This window comes from Cotesia glomerata, linkage group LG4 (genome assembly GCF_020080835.1).
Source record: "Cotesia glomerata isolate CgM1 linkage group LG4, MPM_Cglom_v2.3, whole genome shotgun sequence".
NCBI classification, from domain to species: domain Eukaryota; kingdom Metazoa; phylum Arthropoda; class Insecta; order Hymenoptera; family Braconidae; genus Cotesia; species Cotesia glomerata.
Genome location: NC_058161.1, coordinates 27,142,827 through 27,157,444, shown reverse-complemented (window position 1 = coordinate 27,157,444; position 14,618 = coordinate 27,142,827). Strand labels below are relative to the sequence as shown.

The following is a 14,618-nucleotide window of genomic DNA, read 5'->3' as shown; positions in this document are numbered from 1 at the left end:
TGTGTAGAATCCCTCTAAAGGTGCTCCTCTTCCTGATCCTCACTATGCGTACTTATTCCCCGACTCGCATTCTGAATGCGCGATAATAAAATACAAGCTTCGACATACATTTTAAAGGTACACTCCACCTCTCGATTATAATACACCATTTAAGACACAGGGTAGAAAAATAAGTACGCATATTTAACTAATGTATCCTGCAATCTTTGAAAAACTAGAATCTTCAGAGTGAGTAACTTTAGAGGGAGTTTACTGTAATTAGATCAGCGATACATTGGCTAATTATCGTAAATGATATTGATAAACTTGATGATTACCTTTCGGATACTGCAGACTGTATAGTGTCATGTTTGTTTTACTATTGTTATTCGCATTCAGGGCTTTAACTCGATTCCAAGGTGACGGAGCGTATTGTGTGTAAGGATTTAGAGTGTAGACCATAGTTGAATCTTTTTTGTCATCATAACAACTATAGTATGATAAAAAAATATCGAGGCTTCCAAGGAATGCAAGAACCCTATCAGCGTTTCTATCATGCGTCCCTTCAGAAATATCGAGAACGAATACTGGTGACTTTATGTTCCAGATTGTTGAGCGCATGAACCCAAAGATGAGTGGTATCAGTTTATGAAGAGATTCAAATTTGAGGATGTACGTAGGATAGGTGGGAAGATATCCTTCGATTTGCTTCCATCTCTGATCACCATTTATGACAATCAGCGGGCTTCCATTATCAATACTCCCGCTTGACACTTGGTCATCAAGTAAGTCAGAAGATATTATCAGTGGGTTAGAATTATTTGCAAAAACTCTATCAATCAATTCCATCTGCAAGAAAAATAAGTGATTTTAAAAGCGATTAAAAATTATTTAAATTAAAAAAAAAAAAACAGTTTGGATACGCTTGAGCTCAAAGCGTGCAAAATAATCAACTTACCGCATGATTGATAAGGTGTGATTTGATTTCTGAACTGTGAATGCTGCTTCCATTTGAAAAGTGACCAGTAAATACGCAACAGCAGTATAAAATAATTCTAATCAGCCACATTATTTATCTGTTGATGATTAATTTTGAAAATGAATGCTGTAGAATTAAAGATAAGAAATGTTTTGAAACTCTAAAGGTCTTTGATGTATTTAAAAAAGCGACGACGATTCGTCTGACGAGCTAGCGACTGAGCAGTTTAAAGTAAAGTTGCCGACTGAATGTTTTGCAATATGTGTGACTTTGTATCGAATTGTTGCTAATGACAACTGCAGCGCACACTGTAGTAAAACATCGTCAAAGTTAGTGCGGAGCTTCGTGGAAAAGACACGTCAACTAGGTCATCTATTACTTGGTTCTGGAAAATGAGTTTTTATTGCTTCCATAAAACTGGCTGAGGCCTCCACAAGAACTACTACTGGTGCCGTAGAATCTATCGACTAAAAGTCCCTCGAGAGCTGTGCCCTAGCTCTTTCGTTTCACTAATCTTCTATCGGTAAGCAAATAATAACATACATTACAAATTTGACTGTCAGGTATTTTTATTCGGTGCAACCAACGTGTCGATATATTGAATAGGTGAAGAAATAAATAAAAGATCAAAAAAACGGTTCACCCTTCTGGCCTTTCTTGAAATTTCCCGCTTTTTTTGAAAGACGCTCCTAATTTTCCAGTTGATGGATTTATGATATTTTCGAGATAAAAATTCAGAAGTTATACAAAAAAAATTAGGAAAACGGTTGACCCTAAAGGCCATCCCTGATGCAACTTCCCGCTAACTCCAGACCTAAGCGCTCAACATTTTATTTATTTGTTTTCGAGCTCTCCAAATTTAATTTCGTATCATTGAAAAGGTCTTGACAAGAATTTGTGACTTTTCACAGTCTTATACATTTTTCAGTGATAGTCAATTTTTCATGATAAGTTTTTAGAGGAGTTTTTAATAATTTGTTGGTTCTATAAATTTGTTCCATCACATTTGCCCATTAAATTATTTGTAATTTATTCTGTTATTTTTAAAATATATTTTAAAAGTACCTAAACTATAAATAGTGTTATTATAAATATCAAAAAATCATTAAACCAAAATTTTTATATTCATAATCCATAAATGTCAACAGTCACATAGTAACTGCAAGTTGATAGTTTATATTAAATTACTTGTGATAGATTAATTGAAGTTAAAATGACACATTTTTTTTTCAAACAAATTAAAAATTTTTGGATGCTCATCAAGCTTATTTTAACTTGAAAATTTAAAATCAAGTTAAAATTACTTTAGAAGATAAAAAATAAAATTTGAACTCTAAATTTAAAAAAAAAATCTAAAAAAATTTTAAGACGACATAGTTGCCTAGTCAGAAGATCAAAAAGGAACCCTTTTTTCGCGATGTAAAGGATTTTTAACGACTTATCGAAGGCAATACAACTACTATATGATAAAGATCACTTTTACTCGACTTCGATACGAGATCTTTTAGAAGAAATATAAGAAAACGATTAAAAATATTAATTTTTTATCAATTTGTTTGCATTTATAAATCAAAATAAATCAAAATTTAATACTTAAAATTAAAAATTAAAAATAATTTTCTCTCATTAATTTTTCCTCTTCTATTTATGAGAATAATAAAATAGATAATAAAATACTCATATTATTTTGTGATTAAGGTAAAAGCCCCAATATATGATCATGTACCAGTATATGATCACTCCATGTATTTGTATACCTATATTTGTGAATATAGATATACAAAAATACATGGAGTGATCATATACTGGTACGTGATCATCTATTGGGGCTTTTACCTTACTGGAACTTTAAACAAATATAAAGACTACAAAAAATTAAATGCCATCTACTAAACATTAAAGTCCCGAAAATGTGATCTGTGGCGCTAGTTGTATAGTGCACAGAACAAATACAAAATGGCACCATTTATGGGAAACAATAAAGAGAAATGAATGATCAACTACTGTATTAATTCTTAAAGTTTTCAAGTAGAAAAAATAGATTATTTTTATCGTAATCTTATCTAGTTTACTTTAACAGCATAAATTAAAAATGAAATTCAGTTTATAAAAGAAGAAAACAAAGAATATAATTATATCTCTTACATATGATTTGTTTATTTATTTATAATTACAATATTGTCATTACAATAATTATTTACAAATAACAATCAATTGTATGCAGAGCAAAAATTTAAAATATAATTATTAACGTTAAAATAAATGCAAAATGCTTGATCAATTAAAAAAAATATATAGGAAAAAAATTATTATTATTATTACATCTTAATAAACAAAAACATAAAATTTAATCGTTCAATAATTAATTTATTAATTAACTGATTATTAAATTATTATTTATGATATTAAACAATTTGATTTTTCTTGAACATTGCCGTCGGCCTTCTCAATTTCCATCAGCAATGTATGAAATATGTCGGCAACAGATTCATTTTGTTTGGCGCTAGTTTCCAAAAAAATAGCCTGCCATGAATCGGCTAACTTTTTTCCCTGCTCGGTGGTCACCATTCGGTCCACGTATAAATCCGTTTTATTTCCAACCAGAACAATTGGAACACTGAAACAATGAAAATTTATAAATTATTAACATATTTAATCATTCAACATCTATTGGTTCTATTTTCTTAATCTACAGTAAAAAAACAAATTATATAGCTAATTTTACATTTTATTAATAATTAGCTAAAAAATTTTACATTGATTATTTACATATTTACATAAACAGATATAAAAATTTTATAAAAAATAAATACAAATGAATATTTAATTAAAAAAAAAAAAAAAATAACTCTACATAAGTCGTTACCGAATCTTCGGAATCATTCGATAATAAAAACAAGGATTCTTTTGATCAAATTTAGAATTTACAGATTCTAATATCTGGCTTTCAAATTCTTGTACTGCCAGCTTTGCATCGTATTCTTCCTGGATCCCGTTGCTGTTGATTTCCTGGTGTCGACATCTTCGGGATTCTTCCTTCATCCTCTGGAGCTGCTTTTTTCGCATTTCTGCGGAACATCTACTGGTGTCATAACCGCTGTATTGAACGCCGATGACTGCTGGCAGTTCTGTTGGAGCTGGTGCTGGGTGCCTTTGTTGGACGATATGCTCTGGCTTCATTTTAGCAAGCTGGTATTTCTCAAGTCCCAAAGAATAAACGTCTACCATCTTGATTTGTTGATTGGTAATCTGTAACAGAAAAATTTGATAAAAATTGTAAAAGTATTAGCGTGCAAAGAAGTATTGTTGAATGAAAAAAAATTTTTATAAAGTCGAAATGACTAATTATTCAAAACCACGTGGTAATTTTGAAAAAGCGGGAAAAGTTATGCAAACAGGTCCGTGGCTCAACAATTTATGAAATTTTTCCAGGTAAATTTTGGTATATTTATACCAAAATTGGATGTGAAGAAGTATACCAAAAATATACATGAAATTAACCAATGGTAGAAAGTAAACCAACCCCTACTCCATCTCCTTCACTCGAACAGACATTTTAGAAAAGTGGGGGTAGGTTTACCTTCTACCATTGGTTGATTTCTTGTATAGTTCTGGTATACTTTTTCACATCCAATTTTGGTATAAATATGCAAAATTTCGCCAAGTGTTGAGCCACACATAACTTTCGCACCACGTGTTGAAATTGTCATTTCGCTATCAAATTCTTTTGCACTCTCTATGCAATATCCTTTTTCTGTTACAGATTGCAATCAACAAATCAAGATGAGACGTTGACCAGCTTGACACCAGCTCAGCATGATGCCAGCAGCTCGAAAATACAGCATGCTGCCAGACTGAAGGAAGATCAATCGTCCAACAACTGAGGATCCAGCCAGATGGCGAAATCAGTAGAATGGCTGATCCAAAATCGACTGTTTTGTATCGAGGCTGATCGACGATTCGATGTAATTTTTTACTGGTAAATATTCGACTGTATTGACATATTATATCTGTTTATGTAAATATGTAAATAATCAATGTAAAATTTTTTAGCTAATTATTAATAAAATGTAAAATTAGCTTTATAATTTTTTTGTTGTTATTGATTATTATTTTAAGTTATCATTCTATTCCTTAATAAATTAAAATAGAAAAGTTTTTCTAAAAAATCTCCATAAAAATAATTTTAATTTACAGTGTAAGATTATTTTTAGTCATCTTATTGCTAACTTTAAAATACATCTATGATACTAACAACTTAGTTATAGTTTAGTTAAAAAAAAATTTGGAAAATCCAAAAGTGCACGCCTCATAACGCTTATTCATTTTTTAAGAAAAAATAAATTGTGTAATTAATTAAAAAAAAAAAAGTTATAATTAAGGGAGTATTCTATTGTAGAATTTTGAAAAAATCGAAAAAATTTTTTTTTATATTTTCAAAGTTTAGATATTCAAAAATATGTCATTAAAAGGATTTTTCAAAATTCCTATTATTTCATGAGTTATAGCCGTTTTAGTGACGTGGCATCGGTTCCGGTCCGACCGCTACAAGTTAACAAAAGACGGTAGGCGTTCCTTGCGGTAGGCAAGTATAGTAAAAAAGTTGTTGATACAATAGTCAAATCAAGTTTTTGTCAAGGGTATAATGTATGGAAACACAGAAAAAATGATGACATCGAAGCTTATCTAGATTGGTATAAAGAGCATGAAGAAGTCTGCACTATAAATCATAAAGGAAGCGCCGGAAAAATGGAAGTTGACGCGGTTGTTGAAATGTTTGGGAGGTCGGAAACCAAGCATAATGCCAAATATATCCGATATATCGGAGATGGTGACTCAAAAACTTTCAAGGGCATTCTTGATATTAACTCCTACAATGATAATCCGGTAGTAGAAAAAAAAGGAGTGTGTTGGGCATGTTCAAAAACGAATGGGTTCACAGTTACGTAAAGCAAAAAAAGATAATAAAGGTATTGGTGGCAAAGGCGCTGGTAAACTCACTGATAAGCTTATCAATGAATTGTCTTTATATTATGATTTGGCAATTCGTCGAAATCCAGATTCTGTTGAAGACATGAAGAGAGATGTGTGGGCAACCTACTTTTATAAAATTTCAACTAACGAAAATCCTCAGCACATGAATTGTTCATCTAGTTGGTGCAAGTATCAGAAGGCAATAGAAGACGGCACTATTGACGAATTTGACCACAAAAATCCTCCTCTAAATGACAAAGTTTTAGAAGCAATAAAACCAATTTATGAAAGTTTATCAGCTGATTCTTTATTAGAACGATGTTTGGGTTCTGAAACCCAAAATAATAACGAATCTTTGAATTCGTTAATTTGGACTTTTGCTCCGAAGCACATTCACGCTGGACCGAAGACAATTGCAACTTTCTTCGCAGTTAGTATTTTTGATGAAGGTTTTATACCTATATTAAAAATCTTAGATGTTATGGGAATCACGATTGGCCCAGAAGCTAATGCTTTTGCAGCGAGACGGGACGAAGCGCGTATCGAGCGCTCGGAACTCCAGACTTCAGAGGCGTCAAAGGAGGGTAGAACTGCACGTCTTCACAAGAGAACATCGGAGAATGAGCATTTTGAAGTAGAGGAAGGATTCTTATATAAAGCAGGAATCGCCGATTAAAAATATGTAAGTATTCTGTACCATTCTACAAGTAAAATTGTCGAAAACTTGTCTCAAAACTTTGAACACGTTTTTCTCGGAACTACTTTCTTCGGGCTGGCGGTAAGGATATCTCGAGTTCTAATGAACTGATTTACTTCAAATTTGAAGAGGATGTTCTCTATACGTCGCTTCATCTCGTGAACCCTGCCCAAAACTATAACTTCTCACTTACAAGGGGAGGATACGACCTTGGGGAAACGGATTTAGATAATCTTTGACGCAGTGATAGTACACCATGTGGGTATACTACCTCTGAAATACTAAAGTGCAATACTCAAAAATGGCTGAGAAAAACGCACTCAAAGTTTACTCAGCACTATAATATATTAATAGGTAAATAATTGATACATTAAAGTATTCTTTGATAAAATATTTTTTTATTTTCAACTTCATTTCTATAAATTATCTACGGTGTATATCATGAGATATTTGTAATTCATGAATAATTCTTATAACTCTCATATTCATTATAAGTTTAACTGAAAAATATATACCTGCGCCAAACAATAAGAAGGGTCGAATATGGTATGAGGGTACAATAATTCTTGTCCTCGAGTTATTGTAAACTGTACATCGATTCGAGCTCTGTTGGCCCACCGAAAGAATAGTCATGTTGTTGTCCTTGAACCTATGTTAGTCCCACCACTTTTTCAGAAGCTTGACTATAGCAGTTAGTTTCTGAATTTCGACACGAACAGACGTATTTGTGCAGTGAAATTTACTTTAAAAATTGTTTTATAATTTATAAAATGTCATCAAGCGAAGCCAGTTCTTCTCATGAAGATGAAAACACTCCTGATACATCCTTACATAGTGATTTATCGAAGCAACGGCTAAAAGATGGAGTAGTGTATTATGAAGGTTTACTTCTTGAAAGTGATTTAATTGCAAAAACATCTTCTGACACTCTATCTGAAGATGCTATGTTGATTGGTAGAGAATTATATGATAATACGTTAGATATGTTAAATAAAAAGAAGTTCGTAAGCGATCAAGAATTGATTCATGCTTAAGAAGAATGCCCAGACGGAAATTTTGAAGCAGTAGAAGATAATTCAGTTGATGACTATGTTCCAGATGAAAAAAAAAAAAACAAAAAATGATGGATTATATTCCTCTGGAATATAAAATTAAAGTTTTAAACATAGCAAAAGCTCACCCTTCATGGAAACTAGAGACATTACAAAAAAATGGATGTAGTCATTTGAAGAGAATGGATCATTTGAAAGTATGGGAAAAAGATGTTGAACATGGTGGAACTAAATTTGATAAATATCATGTGATTGATTCTTGGACGTATGACCGCTTCGTCGAGGCAAGACAAAATTATCAACAAGTGACTACACGAAATTTGCAGCAATGGGCTTTAGCTGCAGCCAGCCAGTTTCCTAATCTTCAATTTACAGCGTCCGACCCATGGGTAAAAAAATTTAAACAAAGACACAACATTCGTCAACGCAAAATTACAAAATTTGTAACAGACAAAGAAGTTCACACCATGCCAGAAATTATCGCCTCTGCAGAAATGTTTCGCATTCAAACAAAACAATTGATATCTAACTTCGATAGTGACTTCGTTATTAATACAGATCAAACAGGTATATAAATTTTCTAACGGTAAACTAATTATTTTTTATTCCATTATTAAATTTAATCGAAGTTAATCATTAGATTTTTTAAAATTCATATTTTCAGGATGTCAATACCAATCAATGTTTAATAGGACACTGACGGAAAAAGGAAGCAAAACAGTGTTTGCAAAAGTACAAGACATGACCAAGGTGTCACACTCATATACTGCACAATATAGCATAACATTATCTGGAAAATTACTATCACATGTTTTTATTTGTTTGCAAGAGCCTACAGGTGATTTTGGGCCAAGAATAAAGAAAAACGTAGAAGAATATTTAAAAAAATACAAAAATGTTATTGTCACATCATCAAAATCAGGAAAACTGACAACTACTCTCTATAAAAATTTTCTAGAGAAATGTTTAATGCCATATGTTCAAAAAAATAAATTTCTTTTAATTATTGACTCGTGGACAGGACAAGTGAAGCCAGAATTATATGATGAAATATTTCAGGATGATAAAAAAATGCCTACATGCACATTTAAAGTTATACCTCCAAAATGTACTCCGTTAGTTCAACCATGTGATGTCTATTTCTGTAGACAAGTGAAAAATTTTATCAAACGATTGCAAAGTACCGCTGAACTTCTAGACAAGAATTATGAAATTCATTCCCGAGAGGATTGCATAAAAATTCATTCGATTATTCATCACCAATTGTCAGCGCCAATATTTCGAGACATGATGGAATATACCTGGTTCGCCAGCGGGCTTTGTGACACAAGAAATTTTTTTACTAATGTTAATGATGGGTGTTTCTCATTAGACCGTTTAAAAATACCGTGTCATTGTAAAAAAGCAGCATTTATTTGTTGTTCTTGGTGTAGAAAAACTTTTTGTTTTGAATGTTTTTATCATAAGTATCACTCAGGATCATGTAATAATATCTCATAATACGTAATTATAAAATATTGCTTTAATTAATTAAAAAAATGTATAATTTTCCATTTAATTTTCGACTTATTATTTGTTTGTACCACCGCAGATAATTTATAGAAATGAAGTTTAAAATTGAAAAATTTTTTATTAAAGAATAATTTAATGTATCAATTATTTACCTATTAATATATTGTAGTGCTGGGTAAACTTTGAGTGCGTTTTTCTCAGCCATTTTTGAGTATTGCACTTTAGTATTTCAGAGGTAGTATACCCACATAGTGTACTACCACTACGTCAAAGATTATCAAAATCGGTTTCCCCAAGGTCGTATCCTCCCCTTGTTAGTATTTTTAAAAAATTCGGAATTGTTAAAAAAAAATATGAAAAAAAAAAATTTTGTTCAAACTTCCGCAATTTAAAAAAAAAATTTTTTTTTAACTTATCCAAGGGTTATACGATAGCGGCATCTATAATAATTAACTTTATCAATTTTAATTTTTTTTTTTTAATAATTTTTTTATGTAATAATAAAACATCAATAATAGTATATTACACACCTAGGGAAGTAAAGTAAGAAATGTCTCAGATCACATGTAATTGTTGGCCGAGGCGAAGCCGAGGTCAACAAACATGTGATCTGAGGCTTTCTTATTTACTTCCCGTGGAGTGTATACTATTTTTTTGTCCGACGAAGGCGGAAAGCGGCAACTTTGTTTAGCGCAGCGGGACGAAAGTTGCCACTTTCCGCCCGGAGGGCAAAAAAAAAATTGATTATAAAAATATTTTTTGTTTCCTTCGTACAGCGCTTCTAAAACCGGGCGAAATTTATGCCTCTACAGTAGAATACTCTCTTAAGTAATTTCTTACAGAGTATTTTTTTTTTTTTTTTAATATCAGCACCCTTTTTTCTTGTCACATGCGCACGCAGTCTAAAAAAATCTAGTTTGATCAAGTGACGCCATAGTTCTCACGTGACAAATTAGAAAAATTCGTTTGTCTTTGTACGATTGTATCGTAGTGAATTTTAATAAAAATTCAATTTAAAAAAAAAAATTATGTAAACTAGGCTACTGATATGAAATACGGACGTAGTTCATCGCATTCTTAAACTAATAAAAAAGGTCCGGTCTTGAAATATCAATTTGTTCGGAAGTAATCGTTGGTACATCCAAAATGGGGTGACATCCGGACGTCCACATAAAATTTTTTTCAAAATAGCTACATGAAATGATTCTAGAAAGTAAAAGATGGTTTAATTTAAATGTTTTCTCGGTGTACATCTACTTATATTATTGTATAAGTGTAATATGGTTGTGATAGAGACATTTAAAGATCACAAAATTGCTTGACCTTGACGAGTCGAGTAATATAAAGCACAACCTCACGCGCTTCGCGCTATGAGACGTGCAAAAAATACTTACTGATTTTTTCCTGTAATGTCTAGCAATTTATCGTAAATTATCTGTACGATTTCAAAACTCTTAGCGCTCGTTATACTGTAAACTAACACGTATCCGTGAATGTCCATGGAATATTGCGTTGGAAATATACTGTACTCATCTTGACCAGCTGTATCAACTAATTTTACTTCATAATCTTGACTATTTACTCGTGTATTTTTAGTGAATGCTGTAATAAATAAAATTCAATTATTTAAATATAATTACTGTTCTTTTATACAATACAATAAAATCTTCATGAAAAATTCGTGTCTGATAGAAAACTATATAAGATTTGTTAAGAGCTAAGTTCTTAAAACTGTCACCTCTGGTGCTAGTCTTCACCCGGAAACAATTCCATTGCAAACTTCTAATTTGTCATGCATTTGAAATGAAAATAAAAATTTTTTTATTTATTTATTAATCATCCGAATAAATATTTATTTAATGATATTTAATTTGATGTGAAATAAAATTTGAATAATAAATAATTTAAAAACTTAATTTTGAATATGAAGCTAAATCAGAACAAACAGATTGTAGAATAAATAATCAAATGATAGCAGTGATTTCAATGAAAGTTTAAAAAAACTTCAAAATACGTTTTAAATAGTAATTCAGACTTATTATATTAATTAAACGCAATTAAATTAAAAAAAAAAATTAATAATCAAAATTCAGTAGCGTATTTCATGACTAAAATTTTTTAATTTTAAAAGTAAATATTTGTAAAAAAATTAATGGTACCAAAATTAGCACACAAAAAAAATTTTAAGTTTTTTTTTTTTTAATAATTTTCTTTATAATAAAAAAATTATTTTTCTTTAATTGTACGAATGTTTTTTCAAATTTTTTGTACATGGATTTTTTTCTTTAAATTTTTTCAATAAAGAAATTCTAAAAATTGTCAGAAGTGTTCTAATTTTATTTTTATAAAAAATTTAATTATTTTAGACGAAATTTAAAAATTCTAGACGATAGTCAAAATATTATTTAATAAAAAAAGTCACAAAATGTAAATTTTTACTCACAGAAAAATATTTTTGTTTAATACTGCACTGAAAAAAAAATTCTTGACTGGAGGGTAAATTTTCTTGGCTCAAGAAAATATTAAGGAAACTTGAAAATTTCTTGAATGAAGTCAAAGTTTCTTGAGCCAAGAAAATTTCTTCTAGCTCCAAAATAACTTTTGTCTTCCTTAAATCTTTCTTGGTGCAAGAAGTTTTTTTTCTGTGTAGGTCATTGAATCTTAACAAAAATCCCAGAACGATAACATTATTTTCGGGAATTATGTCAGATTATTTGTCACAAAGAGTCTTTTAAAATAAACATAAATACACAATCCAAAAGATTATTCGTTTTCCAGTCTCATTGAAGTTTTGACCTGGAACTCAATGCTTTAACATCTTATGAATGAAAATAATGATTCGTTCCATTACAGTATTAGTTCTAAAGGTCAATGACCTGGTGCTTATGATCTTTAATGAAGCCATTAGCAATAAAAAGGGTTTTAATCCAACTAATTACCAAGTTCAACATAACTAGATACGGTTTAAAGTAATGCAAAATGTATCTTTTATACCTCTTTCATATTTTTGTACTTAAAAGGAAAAGTAAGCTCTTTAATTAACAAATTGTGAACTGTTCTATGTAATTTTACATAGTTTGGATAATAGGATTATAATCATAAAAAATTACTTTCAAACAAACATCTAAAATTGTAAATTATAATTAGATTAACAAAAAAAAATTACCAAGAAATTTTTAAAAATTCATGCCGCTATTTGAACTTTTTTTTTACAGCTTCAAAGACGTTCATGCGCTACGCTAGACTTTAAACGCGTTTTTCTAAAAACTGTGTTTTGATCTTGGTGAAATTTTAGACAGGCCTCCGAGATACAATTTACACGGACTTAAACGAAAGATTTTTTTTTTAATTACAACTATTTAAAATAAAAAAATGCTGCGAAATTTTAACCAAATTTTTCATTTTTTCGTAAAAATCTCTGCCAAAAATCCAATTTTCATTTTTTTTCTTTCGTTTAAGTTTTAGTTTGAAGTCTTAACTAAAGCACATATTTTTTTTTTCACTTCAAATGATCCTGCTAGGAGTTCTGCTGTCAACGCGGACGCATCTTTTTTGGAGGGCTCGTCGGAAATGACGTCACAATGGCAGAGTTTTTAATATTTTTTTTCAAAAATTTCAGTAATCCGTTATTAAGTATGTATCGTTAAGACAGTAAGAAGTAAGAATGAAATATTCCATTCTTTATATTAAAAAAAATTGTTAAAAATAATAATAACCTTTTAAGCATTTAGTTAAAAAAATCAGTAAATAAAAACTAGTTGTTGATTTGACGTCCATTTTTATTGCTTATTAAATTAGACAAATCTGTTATTTCTAACTATTTAATTAGCTGTATTGAGGTGCTTGTTTTCAGTACGTTAAAAAATTAACTAAAATAATTTCAATTATACCAACTAAAATAATAAATAATTAATTTAAACGTTCGTCAACACCATGTTTTTAATGCATTTATATAAGCTGCATAAATCAAATAATTTTTTTAAAAATTATTTATTTTGGTACCTACTTTAATAATATAAAAATTATAATTTTTAATTAAAAAAAATTCTGATCTGCTATAAGGTTGCATGTTAAAAATATAATTTTTTTATCACTAATTACTTTTTTAAATAATCGACAACGAATTTTCAATTTTTATGATTAAACTTATCAAAACTGAAAAATAAAACTTCAATCTACTGTTATGTCTTACGCACGAATATCCTTAAGTTTAAATTAAAAAAAATAAGTCTGCTAATTTCATGAATATAAAATTGAAGAAAACATAATTAATTAATTAATTTAAAAAACATCTTACTGTTTTCAATAGTTGGATCATAAGAATCAACAAATTGTCCTTCAACAAATTGTATACTCAGCGATGATTTACCAACAGATCTGTATCCCATGATAGCTATTTTCCTTTGTTTTGGCGGCATTTTATTTTTATATTATCAATTATCCTTTTGTTAATACCCTCAAAATAATTACAGTTAAAGAATATTTCTTCAAAGTGTGTATTATTACTCTCAAATATAAATTCAGAATTATTGGTGATCCATAAAGACCTACTCATACTCTAGTGATCCCTGAAAATGAAAATTATTATTAGAATAAATTCAATACATTTTTTCTTGAAGATAATAAAAAAACTAAACAAACGATGAAATAAATAAAACGCACGTCCATGTATAAATAAATTACGTCTGTTCATGACCTATTAGCCCGTAATTATAATTTAGATTCTATTTCATAAATTAAAACTTTCAAGGCAAAGTCTAAAAATTAAGATATTGTATAAAAAATTTATTTTAAATAAAAAAAAAATATTTATTTAATTTCAATTTCGGGCGTGACTTCAAAAAGGAATGCAATTAACAAAAAATTAATAATAATAAAACAATCGGTCTTTTATTACGTACTAATGTAACTGACGCAGTTTACAAAAATATAAATAAAATAAATAATCAACGTTTGTTGTTTTTTTATTGCTACTGTGCGTACTTACGTTGGAATAAATAATTTTAATTATTAAATTCTATTGCTGTTGTTGTTTATATTATTGTTATTAATATTATTATAATAAAAATTTTGTTAAGATTAATGTTGTAAAACAATAACTCAAAGCTTGGCTATCTGATTTTTTTCACTTATACGCACAATACGTAATATATTTATGTACGTATATATTGCACTATAAAACTGTAGTAATTATCATTGTTATTATTTTTATTGTCATTATTTTTGTCGCGTCTTACTATTGCACTGATAATGTAGGAAAGTTCTAAAACCCGCTTAGTTCTGAAAATTCCGACAGGTGTCAGGATTATATTCTCAAATGATGAAAGTATATAAATAGTACAGTGCATGCAAATTTTATTGTGTATATATTTGTGAAAAATAAACAAAGAGCCTGAAAATATTTTACGTAGTAATGTGACCATAT

The 14,618-nt window shown here is 29.6% G+C and overlaps 4 protein-coding genes and 1 long non-coding RNA gene across 7 annotated transcripts in view; 3 read left to right on the top strand and 2 right to left on the bottom strand.

Annotated features, from left to right (window-relative positions):
- Positions 1–32: 32 nt before the first annotated feature.
- On the bottom strand, positions 33–1,579 carry LOC123262486. Its single transcript, XM_044724727.1, has 2 exons — positions 938–1,579; positions 33–828 (listed from the first exon to the last, which is right to left on the bottom strand). The coding sequence occupies exons 1-2, from the start codon at positions 1,046–1,048 to the stop codon at positions 283–285; spliced, it is 657 nt and encodes a 218-aa protein (XP_044580662.1). The 5' UTR covers positions 1,049–1,579; the 3' UTR covers positions 33–282.
- LOC123262536 overlaps positions 1,179–14,618 on the top strand; it is a 21,836-nt gene continuing 8,396 nt past the window's right edge. The window contains exons 1-2 of the long non-coding RNA XR_006508971.1: positions 1,179–1,189; positions 5,853–5,865. This is a non-coding gene — a long non-coding RNA (uncharacterized LOC123262536). The remainder of the gene's footprint in view (positions 1,190–5,852; positions 5,866–14,618) is intronic.
- LOC123262498 (GTP-binding protein Rheb homolog) lies at positions 3,305–14,369 on the bottom strand. 2 transcript variants are annotated; one of them, XM_044724741.1, is made up of 4 exons: positions 14,181–14,369; positions 13,491–13,761; positions 10,588–10,795; positions 3,305–3,575 (listed from the first exon to the last, which is right to left on the bottom strand). In XM_044724741.1, the coding sequence occupies exons 2-4, from the start codon at positions 13,609–13,611 to the stop codon at positions 3,356–3,358; spliced, it is 549 nt and encodes a 182-aa protein (XP_044580676.1). In that variant the 5' UTR covers positions 13,612–13,761; positions 14,181–14,369; the 3' UTR covers positions 3,305–3,355. The 2 variants fall into 2 exon arrangements, with proteins under 2 accessions (XP_044580676.1, XP_044580677.1); XM_044724742.1 differs by lacking the exon at positions 14,181–14,369 and adding an exon at positions 13,835–13,924.
- On the top strand, positions 7,439–9,258 carry LOC123262454. 2 transcript variants are annotated; one of them, XM_044724672.1, is made up of 2 exons: positions 7,439–8,248; positions 8,346–9,258. In XM_044724672.1, exons 1-2 carry the CDS (start codon positions 7,750–7,752, stop codon positions 9,179–9,181), a joined length of 1,335 nt encoding a protein of 444 aa, XP_044580607.1. In that variant the 5' UTR covers positions 7,439–7,749; the 3' UTR covers positions 9,182–9,258. The 2 variants fall into 2 exon arrangements, with proteins under 2 accessions (XP_044580607.1, XP_044580606.1); XM_044724671.1 differs by having other exon boundaries at positions 8,322–9,258.
- LOC123262468 (WD repeat domain phosphoinositide-interacting protein 4-like) overlaps positions 14,509–14,618 on the top strand; it is a 7,269-nt gene continuing 7,159 nt past the window's right edge. Inside the window, exon 1 of the mRNA XM_044724696.1 lies at positions 14,509–14,603. The gene's annotated coding sequence lies outside the window, so the exon portion shown is untranslated. The remainder of the gene's footprint in view (positions 14,604–14,618) is intronic.